Here is a 12,966-nt window from a genome sequence, read left to right on the forward strand (position 1 = left end):
CAAAGATACTCATGTGATTTGTATACTTGGGTCCACATACCCTTCTGAGTCTATTATTATTCTTTCTTTCTACCAATTCAACTAGGTTACTATGATAGTTCTATTACCTGATCATACTCCAAGGCTCCCGGATAGAGCGGCCATCCAAGGAATAATTCTGCAATCACACATCCCAATGACCACATGTCTATGGCTTCACAAAATGGCAACCCCAATATTATCTCTGGAGCTCTGTGGAAGGGAAAAATCAGTCAGGGTGGTTTTCACTTAAGATTATCTGGTTTCATCTGATATTCTAAGAAATGTTATCAAATGGCAGAGGAATCATTTTCTACTTCGCTCTTTCATAACTCTGAAACACAACCATAATCCTGATTTAAGCTGAATAGGGCGCCATTAGTACATCAATTACTGTGATAAAATCTCATGAATCTTTTACACTTGTACAGAGTTTTATTATCATAACACTTTAAAAATAAGGAAAAAAAACAGATCTTGTTTTTCAGACTACAGAAGACTAGAAATAACACACAATAAAGAAAACTGGCAAACGATTAAATACATGAACCATGATATCAACACGACTAAAACCAGACAGTGAAAGATAAGAACAAAGGAAACAAAACAAAAAGCCCAAGACTAAAAGTGGATCTAGACCTAGGTACTACTTCAGAACACAATAATAATAAATGTTCACATGACTGGGGTCATTGGTCATCCACAAAACCATGTTCAATATATTCTCCCCTGAAAAGTAGAAAAGTATTGGACAAAAAATTAAAAGCATTTTATTACTTAAAGGACTTTGGTTAGAAGTTGGAAAATGTACTCCATGAAATACTATCATTCCCAGATAAACTATGTAGCTACTTCATATGGCTTTCCCAGGAGAAGCTTCATGTACTGCAATTGCAAAGAAAGTCACAAACATTATAGTTATCCTGGATTTGTTCGTATGTGTATGTGTGTGCGTTTAATTTTAAAACAACCTTGAGGGGCTGGGGTTGTGGCTTAGTGGTAGAGCGCTTGCAAGCCTAGTAAGTGTGAGGCACTGGGTTTGATTCTCAGCACCACATATAAATAAATAAAATAAAAGTCCATTGACAACTAAAAGAATATTTTAAAAAATTGACATTACAGAGAAGTTGCAAGAATGGTAAACAAATATTTCCCCCAAAATCACCTGAGAATAATTTGCCACATTACTGGATGCTTTGTCTTTCCTACATACAAAAATATTCCCCTACATATCTGCAATATAATTATAAACATCAGGAAAAGAACAATGATATATTGCTAACCATCTAAGTCTCAGAGCCCATTCAAGTTTGACCAATTATACTAAAAATGTCCTTTTTAGCAAGCAAAAGGATCCAATTCAGCATCAATTGTGCATTAACATTTAGCTGTCATATTCCTTTGAGATTTTTTTCAATATAGAATGTTTCCTCAGTGTTTCCTTGATTTCCATGACCCTGACATAAAATGTTACAGGCCTGTTACTTGTAGAAATGTCCTTGAATGTGGTCTTACTAGTGTACACTCATAATTAGATTCAGGCTATAAATCTGTGAAAGAAATACCACAGAAATTTGTTTTCCCATTATACTGTATCAAATGGCACTCAATTTTGATATGTTCCATCATCTCTGGAATGCCCTCCAAAGTCTCACATGTTAAAAGTTGGACTCCTAGTGCAGCAATGTTCAAAGATAAAGCTCTTGGGAAATCAATGGATCATGAGGGTTCTAAACTCATCAATGGATTAATCCATTGAGGGATTCATGGCTGAATGGACTTAGAAGGTGGGAGGTGATGAAAACTGTAGGAGGTAGAATCTAATAGTTAAGGGCATGAGTCACTGAAGTCCAAAATATAAATCCAAGGTATTTGGAAACTATACCTTGTCTCTGCTCCTTCCTCTATCCATCACTCCACTCTGCTTCTGGGCTGCTATAAAGTGAACAGTCCTGCTCCACCATGCCCTCTTCACCATAATGTTCTACCTCACCACAGACCCACAGGAGTGGAGTCACCTGACTGTGAAACTAAACCTCTGAAACTATGAGCCAAAATAAATTTTTCCTTCTTTCAGTTTTTTTCCAGGTATTTTGTCACAGAGATGAAAAGGTAACAAAACACCTTCCATCACTAATAATTTTCACTGTGATCACTTAATTAACATGGTATCTGCTAGATTTATCCACTACTGAGTTCCTCCTTTTCTCTTTGTAATTAACTATTTATGGGGTTTCAGTTTGAAACTAACCCATTCCTTATGAAACTTTATATTTATTCATTTATTGACCTCCATGAGTACAGATTAATAGACTCCTGTTTCATTCAGTAGGTTATAATTCATTGATATAATTATTCCCAGATTTGCTTAGAAGTCCTTTAAAGTTTTATATGATTTTTGACATGTCCCCACATTTTCTGATTATTTCTTTGCTTTCTGGCACAGCAAGATAGTCTAGGTTCATGTTGTTCTTTTCCTATTAAGGCCCCAGAAGCCACCATTTCTCTGAGGATACCCGGTATTTCTTTTAGTGGAGAATGATAAGTTCAAATGAAGATCAGAGAGCTATGGATTCTCATTACTATTAAGATGATTCCCGGGGCTTCCAGTATTAGAGAGAGAGAGAGAGAGAGAGAGAGAGAGAGAGAACACACACATACATAGGTACATATATGTATATACACATAGTTTAGAAGAATAAACTGTTGATTTCTTAACTGAGACTTCTGGTTGTTATTATCTTCTAAGGCAATAATTTGTTTGGCTCAGTCAAGTGCTTGCCTAGTAAGTGTGAGGCACTGGGTTTGATTCTCAGCACTACATATAAATAAATTAAATAAAGATCCATTGACAACTAAAACAATATTTTTTTAAAAAATGTGTTTCCTGGGAACTGTTTTGTATTGAGGATTAAACCCAGGAGCACTTTACCACTGAGGTAAGTCTTTTTTTGTATGTTTTATTTTGAAACTGGGTCTCACTACATTGATGAGGCTGGCCTCAAACTTTCAATCTCCTGCCTTGGTCTCCTGACTTGCTAGGATTACAGATATCTGCTACTACGCCTCTCATAAGACAATGATTCTCAAGCTTGGCTGCACATTATAATCATTTGGCCCTGGTTACCCCCTTCACCAATTAAATTAGACATATTGGAGTAACAGGGTGTTTTCAACATACAGCAAACAAAATTAAGAAGCAATGCCCTGCACTCAATAAATTAGGCCAATGGGAAGACCACCCTATTTTCTCCCTGTATCTTATATCAGAATAAATGAATTATTTTCTATTATAGATTTGGTATTTGCACAGCAAAGCCTGTACTCCTGGCTATCTGTGGCTATAATTAATGGTTAAGATTCGGCAGATCTTTAGTCAATCCAAAAGTATTTACTGAAAACCAAGAGCCATGGGGCAATACTATGAAAGATCTTCAAAATATAATTATAAGAAGGTTTCATTCTTTTGACAAAATAAGTGGTTGTGCAGATGTATACACATGAATTTTGACAAAATAAGTGGTTGTGCGGATGTATACACATGAATTGTGCTCAGATGTAACTGAGTGTGCTAAACCATATTGTAGAAGAGAAAAAATAAGTTATACTAAGCTATCAAGCCTATATATTCACAATATTATATATTGTATATATATATATTCACAATATTATATATCAAGCCTATATATTCACAATATTATATAAAAGAAGCTAGAAAGAAACCTCATTTCTCAGTTCGCTATTGCTACTCAGAACCTAACAAAGAAAATGCACTTAGCAAACATTTCTCAAATAAATCATTCCAACATAGTTTGAGGTACACAATGGAAGCATCACAGTGACATTAGGGTTTGAAGTAGGTCTTGAAGAACGCAAGTCTACAAAGAAAGAAAAAGAACTAGATATAAGAGTTTATTTAAAAACACATATCAACTTAGATTTTAAAAGATGCAAAGCAAAACGGCAGTTCCAAAAAGATGGCATCAAGAAGAATTTACTACTGATTTTTAATCATGTAATAATCTGAATCCTAAAGAATTATTAAGACTAATAGGACAATCCCAATGTATATAAAAGCTTTATGGTTACTTTGAAACATGAAAAATTCTCCGTAGGATTTAAAATTTGTTAATATAGAAATTTTCAATATTGCATTTGGCAATAAAAGAAAAGTAAGAGAATGATAGCACCTAGGATATGCAACTTAGAGAGAAAGAAGTATGAATTCTGGTTAAGACTAAGAAAAAAGTTTCTGTCAATCAGACCAAAACCAGTGAATTCATTCTGCCATTTGATACCATCTAATGAATGAGCCAAGTTTCTGACAGTGATAAGAATATAGAAGTATCATTATAAAATATTAAACAAGATTTGCATACAGCCACTTTAGCTATAAAATCCGAGATATAAAAGTTACATTCACAGAAGCAAACTCAGTTCCTTGCTTTAAAATGTGAGTGAATTTTAACTAGAACTGTTGATTTTGAGGGAGGAATTAAGAGTAGGTAATCAGAGCTCTCAGACCTTGAGGTCTGAAACCTCCAGAAGAAGAGAGGCCAAGAAAGAATTGAGTAAAGAGAACCTCCAATAGCAGTACAGTGACAAGAAAGGTAAGGTCAATGACGAGTTCCTAAGCAAAAAGGATCTGTTAGAGAAGACCTGGCTAGCAAAAATAGCCCAGCTGTGGTAAACTAACCATGTGGTCATTGGCTCAGAGGGCCAAGAGGAAGTGGGGCTCTTCACCTGAGTACCAAAGCCTGGTCAGCTGCTCCAGGCAGGAGGCTCTCAGGATGAAGGATCTGAGTGGCACATTCCATGGCTGCCACACCTAGCTTCCAAAAGTTTGTATTTTATAATACATATACATATCATAAACAAAAAACACAGTAAATTTCTCTGCCACTAATCATAGCATGCCATATATTTTCTACATATATCATAGGTTAAAAGTTTAGAAATAATACTTTAAAACACTTCCATTCTAGATAACTGCCAGAGATTGAGAGTTCTACAAGATAGTTTAACCACAGAAAATAAACTTTAGAGTGCTCGCCTAGTATGCGCAGGGCCCTGGGTCCAATCCTCAGCACCACATAAAAATAAATGAATGGAATAAAGGTTAAAAATTTTTTTTAAAAAGAATGATCATAGCATAGAGATCACATAAAAAAAGTGATAAGGGATTCTGAGTAGTGGGCCACTCTTAAAATAGATCTTCTTTTCTAATCCTACAGAAAGATCTTCCACTTATTTTATCATCTACCTTAACTCCCTTCTGAACATCCATAATGTGGCAATGTTGAAGATATGAGAGAGAAGAGACATTATTTGTGTTTTGAAAATAGACCTGGTACACATTAAACATGCCTATTTAATGAGGAGTACAACGAAGCCTGATGTTTCATTTATTTATTTATTTATTTATAGTTGTAGTTGGACACAATACCTTTATTTTTATTTTTTATTTTTATATGGTGCCTCACACATGCTAGGCAAGTGCTCTTCTGCTCAGACACAACCTCAGCCCCACCTGATGTCTCTTTCTATAAATAACAACACAATTAGAAGGCAAACGTGAAACCCACAAACCCACATAGTCTATAAGTCATAAGGTACAAAGGCACTTATATCTAAATACTGTTTTACTTTCTTATTTTGTTGTATATTTTAACCCAAATTTATCAACATTCATTATGAGCCAATTTTTACTGCTTCTCTAAAGTCTTGAAACACTGATATAAACCACAGGTTAAGACTTAAATTTGGTAAGCTGAAAAATCTTGTAAATGAGTATGCAGGCCTGTGGATGATTTGTGAGACTTGTGCTAGACTTAGGAGACAATGTTCACAGTAGAGGCTTCAAAACAATATATAGTAAAATAAGAAGTTACCTGAAAAGATGACCAACAATGAAACACTTTATTTGCTTTATTCCATTTTTGCTTATTTGTTTACTTATGTGTCCAATAACTGGCAAAAGAAACCCAACCCTGTTAGAAAAAGGGATGTCTTGGTCCAGAATCTCAATATATTTAGTTAAGAAAAATTATATTTCTAATAATAGATAGATCCCTTAAGTTACCATTTCAAATGCCACTCAACTAAAGAACTTGTATGCTGTTCATGCTCATTAAGAAAATATTGCCAGAAGCTCAGAACTGAGGCTAGAATATTGCAAGTTCAAGGATAGCCCTAGCAACTCAGCAAAGCCCTAAACAACTTAGCCAGACCCAGCCTGACAATAAAAAATTTTAAAAGCAGGGGATGTGACTCAGTTCGTAAGCATACCTGGGTTTCATTGCTGGAGAGAGAGAGAGAGAGAGAGAGAGAGAGAGAAGGGGAGGGGAGGGGAGGGGAGGGGAGGGGAGAATATTGGTCTGCGGGGGCGGGTGGGGGGACTGGGGTTGTGGCTCAGAGATAGAGCGCTCACATACCATGCGTGGGCACTGGGTTAGATCCTCAGCACCACATAACAATAAAATGAAGATGTTGTGTCCACCTATAACTAAAAAAATAAATATTTTTTTAAAAAAAGAAAATATTGGTCTGGGGCTGAAGCTCAGTGGTAGAACACTGTGAAGCCCTGTATTTGAACCACAGCACTGAAAAAAGCACATGTGAAGCCCTGTATTTGAACCACAGCACTGAAAAAAGAAAAGTAAATACCAATCATAATATAGCTCCCAGCTTGAGTTTTCCTGCATACAGAGAATACCAAGGCCAACATGAATATCTATTTAAAGTCTTCATTTCTCAAATAAACTAAGCAGAATGCTGATATACTTCAACTTCTTAAGAGTTTAGGGATCGAACAATACAGACATGGCCAGATATGGTGCTGCACACCTGTAATCCCAATGACTCAGAAGGTAGAGGCAGGAAGATTGCAGGTTCAAAGTCAGCCGGAACAACTTAGTAAGGCCCTAAGCAACTTAAGTCAGACCCCATCTCAATAAAAAATAAAAAGGACTAGGGGTGTAGCTGAGTGGTACAGCACTTGTCTAGCATGCTTAAGGCCTTAGGTTTAATCCCCAGTACTTCCCACCTCCTACTGCTGCCAAAAAAGATAATGGAGAAATGCTGCATATCAACTTGAAAAAGATAAACTCATAAACAAAACTACTAAAATCAGAAGTCTTCTCTGAGATAGAAGTAGGTCTGGAAGAAATATTTAAAATAACAGATTAAGATAATTCACGTTACACAATTCACCCATTTAAATGGCACTCTCCAATGGTCTTTAATGTATTTGCAGAATTATATATATAACCATCACCCAAACAATTTTAGAACACTTTCATGACCCCTCCCCCCAAAAAACTATATCCACCCCGCCCCCGCCAAAAAAAACCCTGTACCTATTAGTTGTTACTCTCCAGTTCTCCCAAACTACCCTATCCCTAAGTCACCAATATCCCTTCTCCCAGAATTGCCTATTCTGGACATTTACTATTAATGGAAACATACATATGTGGTCTTTTATAATTGGATTCTTTGACTTGGCATAATGTTTTCAATGTTCAACAATGTTGTTGCATGTATCACTACCACATTTATTCTTATTGCTGAATAATAGCTACTCTTTATATATTTTATTTATCTATGGATTAGGTGATGGACATTTGGCTGTTTCCATTTTTTAGCTACTTTTAAAAATAAAAAGTAGCCAAGAAAGGCTATGTCAGCTCACCAGGCTACTGCAGAAGAACAATATACTCCAGTGCTAAAGAAGGTCAAAGCAGAGTTTATGCCAAGAACAAGTATTGTCTCAGAACTGGCCAATACAGGAAGAAAATGCCTTTTTTTTTTTTTTTTTTTTTTTAGTGAGAGAGGAGAGGAGAGGAGAGGAGAGAGAGAGAGAGAGAGAGAGAGAGAGAGAGAGAGAGAGAGAGAGAGAGAGGGGGGGGGGAGAGAGAGAGAGAGAGAGAGAGAGAGAGAGAGAGGGAGGGAGAGAGAGGGAGAATTTTTTTAATATTTATTTTTAGTTATCGGCGGACACAACATCTTTGTTTGTATGTGGTGCTGAGGATCGAACCCGGGCCGCACACATGCCAGGCGAGCGCGCTACCACTTGAGCCACATCCCCAGCCCAAGAAAATGCCCTTTATGAATATATATCAGAAAGTGGAGAGTAGGTACTAGTCTTTATAGGAACTACAGATTTTTCTTTTTATTCAATACAACAGGCTTTCCGATCGAGCTAATCTTGTGCTATTCATTCTTCAAACATCTAAAACACTAAAAGAAAACAGTAAGAACCTCGTGGCCGTAGTCTAGTAATCCAATATAAAAGAACACAGGTCACAAGTGCGATTCCCTTTGAGTGACTTTCATAAGACCATTATGCTATGGTGGTATTAAAAATATATTTTATAAAAAAGCTAATTTGGAAATACATTTTAGAAAAGCTCTGGAAAGATAAGTATTGGATCCTGGTAAGGAAGCATTGATTTCAAATAATAAAAATCATCTACATAGAGCTAAATTTATAACACTCCTGAGTTAGGCACACAGCTGTCCCTCAGTAGCATGTAATTTAACTGAGCCTTAGTATTTTCATTTTTAAAATGGAATTTTACTAAACTTACATATTCAAAAGATTTTCTAAAGGACCAAGTAAAAGAATGTGTGTAAAATGTAAAGTAGTATATGCATTTCCTTAAAGTATTATTCATACTTTCACTGTCCTAATTCACACTCCTTTCTTCTCAAACCTCTACCTTCTTCCCATCCTGATTCCTGACTACTGTCCTTGCATCCTACTTTACTGAAATAAATAGATGTAATTTGAAAGACAGTTTCTACATTCTCACCACATCCACTGGCCCACCTGCATCTGTCAGTGGGCTGCTGCTATCAAGATAAGGCATCCAGGCTCACTTATTGAAGTACATAGCTCCGCCGACTTCCACTCTCTCTCACCACCATTATGTCCCTCTCTATGCGACAATTCTACAGCTCCCACCTTGAAAGAAAAAAGAAATTCTCTTGATTACATATCTTCCTTCAGGCTCCGCCCCCTTCTGTTTCCCTTTACTCTTAATCCTTCTTGAAAGCTGTCTCCAATGGAATTCATCTTGAACTCACTCACTTCACCAAAATATAGTTCCTCTCCTGGACACCATCAGTTACTGCACTGCCACATCTTCCATTTACTAGACTTGCATTATTGAATACAGCTGATTATGCACTCCTTCTTTAAAAACTACGTGCATTTGGCTTCCAGGATACCAGAAGAACACTTTGTTCTTCTTAATTCATTAGCTTTCCCTTTTCAGATTCCTCCGCTAGTTCCATATCATTTTCCCAACTTTCTTTTTTCTTCCATCCAGTGCTAGGAATCAAATGCAGGGTCTCAACCATGCAAGGCAAGCTATCTACCACTAAGCTACATCCTAGCCCTCATTTTCCCAGTCTGCTGAGGCTCAGACTATGAAAATCTATCTTCTCTCTACATTCACCTCCCCTAGTGATCTCATCCAATCACAGAGTTTTAAAGCCACCTTTATTGTAAAGACTTCTGAATATGCATCTCCACTGAGGCCTCTCCTTGACTTAATGTATCAAATTGTCTATTCAATACCTGTTGAATTTCTATTACACATCTTAAATTGAATATATTCAAAAAGAATTGATTCCCCCCCCAATCCACCCAGCTCCAGCCTTCCCCATCTCAGTAATTAACAATTCTATTCTTTTTAGTATCTCAGGCCCAAACCTGAGAGAAGTAAATATGCCTCTTGTCTTTTATTCCCCACATCTACCCCAGCAAATCTCCTAGACTATCTTCAAACAGGTCCAGAATTTTACTACTTTGCTCCCCTTTTACGACTACTACCCTAATCCAAGCCCTCATTATCTTATCTGGATTAATACTTGAAATTCCTACTAGTCTTGTTTCTGTCTTTGTTTTCTACCATCTGTTCTCTATCTAGCAGCATGAGTGATCCACTTTATATACAAATCGGACCTCATCACTTCTCTTCTCAAAATCCCCAATAGCTTGTATCTCAGTAAAAGTCTAATTCCTCACAATGACCTCATGAGGTCCAGCCTTCACCTATACTGTCCAGCCCTTAACTACATCTGATATTTCTATTATTCTGCCACTTGGTTTCTCTGATCCAGTTATATTGACCTTATTCTCCTTTCAAACCTTGGTTCTTAAAACCATTACACTTAAAGATACCTGGGGGAAGACGGTTCTAGGTAGGCAGCAAGACTTGATCCCTTTACCTGTATTCATTTGGTTTTCTACTTTAAGGTCATTGTATTACAAAGGCCTTCCCAGAATACCTTAAATAGAAGCCCTCACCAAAACATGGCACTTGCACTTCACCTTTATCCTGTTTGTTGTTCTTTATAACATTTTTTATCAACTGGTAAATATACTTGCTTATTGTCTCCTCAGGCCCTACTAGAATACAAATTCCATGGGGGCAAGAACTTTCATAATTTTTTTCAATGCTATAACCCCAGAAGCTGCCTGATATAATAGGCACTTATTCATTATTTGCTTACAAGAGCTGCTAGCATACATTCATTCATTCACAGGAAAGATAAGAAAAATTTTGTTCAATCAAATGTACGAGCTCAACAGGTATCAATCCAAGGGACTCTTATATGCTAGCCACTTCACATTTAGGACATCTGATGTATTTTATGACTATATAATAAAACAAATACCATTCACTGAGCTTTAACAACAGGCTCAGCACTATGGAAATAACATTTTAATACATTATCTCATTTAAAGAAAATATGCTAAAAACAACATATTGTATTGTTCTTCTGCCCCAAGATAAAAATCAAGGTAAATAAAATGTTGAACAGAAGCCCCTGGTTGAGCAGAGCCAACACAGAGAATCATGAGAAATAATAAATAACTGTTTTCTAAAGCAGCTAAGCTTTGGAGTTTGTCACATTGCAATAGATAACATACACATTGCCAGAAGTTTCCCAGAAAGTAACGGGACTGAGATTTAAATAACTGTTTCCTAATCCTCTATACCATACTAGCTCCCGTTATAAAACCATTTGACTCAGAAAAACACAGGAAGTCAAACAGAAAACCTAGAAAATGGCCCAGAAATCACTTTTAGTAATTCAATTAAATGATGCTCTCATTTTATTTTTTTACAGAACTGGAAAATACTGACCACTGTTTCTAATAGTTCCATAACATGAGAAACCATCTGTAACAGGCCTCATATGATCCTTACCTCTCTTAGACAATCAAAAGAAAAAGAAGTATTAAAAAAAATGGGAAGACGGAAGGGAAGGAGGGCACAGAGAGAGAATTTTTAGTGTCATAAACCCTTCTAAAAATATGCAACAGTAATTACATGAAACACATAACACTATGGACAAGGTAATGTTGTGTTTTATAAATTATTCATTTGATATTCATACAAACCCTTTTAATAGACAAAAGAAATAGACACAGGAGTAAGCAACTTTCCTAACTAAAGTCACGTAGTAAGAAGTGCACCTGTGACTCAGATCTGAATTTTATGCCTTCAGAATCCATGCTTTTAATGCTTTTCACTAGTATACACTGAAATAAAAACTTCTAGGATTACTAAAACTATTAGACTTTAATCTTACTGAAAGTTCTCCCATGCCAATGCTATATTTATCATTACTGTGTTCTTTTAAAATAGATTCTAAAACTAACCAGAAGCGCCTGGAGATGGAGCTTAGAAGAAAAGCATCTGCATCATATGAATGAGGCCCTGAGTTTGATCTCCAGCACAGCGCAGTAAAGCAAAAACAAAAACTAAACTACAACTAGTAGAAAATCCATGTCTTTTAGAAGAAAAAGTAGGTCCTAATCTTCATCATATGGGATTAAGCCCCAACTTTCTTAAAAAGACTCCTATAGCGCAAGAATTAAAACCAAGAATAATAGATGGGATGGACTCAAACAAAAAAGTTTCTTCTGAGCAAAAGAAACAATCTGTGAGGTGAATAAAGAGCCTACATCCTGGTAGCAAATTTTTACCCCTCACACATCAGATAGAGCACTAATCTCTAGGGTATATAAAGAACTCAAAAAACTAAGCACCAAAAAAAGAAATAACCCAATCAATAAATGGGCCAAGGAAATGAACAGACACTTCTCAGAAAAGGGTATACAATCAATTAACAAATACATAAAAAAATGTTCATTAGAGAAATACAAATCAAAACTACTTTACGATATCATCTCACTCCAGTCAAAATGGCAGCTATTATGAAGACAAACAACAATAAATGTAGGCAAGAATGTGGGGGAAAAGGCATACTCACACATTGCTGGTGGGACTGCAAATTGGTGCAGTCAATATGGAAAGCAGTATGGAGATTCCTTGGAAAACTGGGAATGGAACCACCATTTGACCCAGCTATTCCTCTCCTTGGTCTATACCCCAAAGACTCAAAAACAGCATACTACAGGGACACAGCCACATATAGTAGCACAATTCACAATAGCTTAACTGTGGAACCAACCTAGATGCCCTTCAGTAGATGAATGGATTAAAAAATGTGGCATTTATCTACAATGGAATATTACTCAGCAATAAAAGAGGATAAAATCATGGCATTTGCAGATAAATGGATGAAGTTGGAGAAGATAATGCTAAGTGAAGTTAGACAATCCCAAAAAAACAAACACAGAATGTTTTCTCTGATATAAAGAGGCTGATTTATAGTGGAGTAGGGAGGGGGAGCATGAGAGGAACAGAAGAACTCTAGATAGGGCAGAGGGGTGGGAGGGGAAGGGAGGAGGCAGGCGGCTAGCAATGATGGTGAATGCGGTGGACATCATTATCCAAAGTACATGTATGAAGACATGAATTGGTTTGAATATAAAGTATATTTATATTTGAATATAAAGTATATATACGAAGATATGAAAAACTGTACTCTATATGTGTAATAAGAATTGTAATGCATTTCGCTGTC

General features: G+C 36.4%; 1 protein-coding gene across 5 annotated transcripts in view; it reads right to left on the reverse strand.

Annotated features, from left to right (window-relative positions):
- Nucleotides 1-12,966, reverse strand: part of Hipk3 (homeodomain interacting protein kinase 3) — a 91,165-nt gene that overhangs the window by 23,183 nt on the left and 55,016 nt on the right. For all 5 annotated transcript variants that reach the window (XM_040284529.2, XM_040284530.2, XM_005327433.4 and 2 more), the window contains one exon: nucleotides 108-231. In XM_040284529.2, the coding sequence (XP_040140463.1) occupies nucleotides 108-231 (124 nt within the window). The remainder of the gene's footprint in view (nucleotides 1-107; nucleotides 232-12,966) is intronic.

This window comes from Ictidomys tridecemlineatus, chromosome 4 (genome assembly GCF_052094955.1).
Source record: "Ictidomys tridecemlineatus isolate mIctTri1 chromosome 4, mIctTri1.hap1, whole genome shotgun sequence".
Taxonomy (NCBI): domain Eukaryota; kingdom Metazoa; phylum Chordata; class Mammalia; order Rodentia; family Sciuridae; genus Ictidomys; species Ictidomys tridecemlineatus.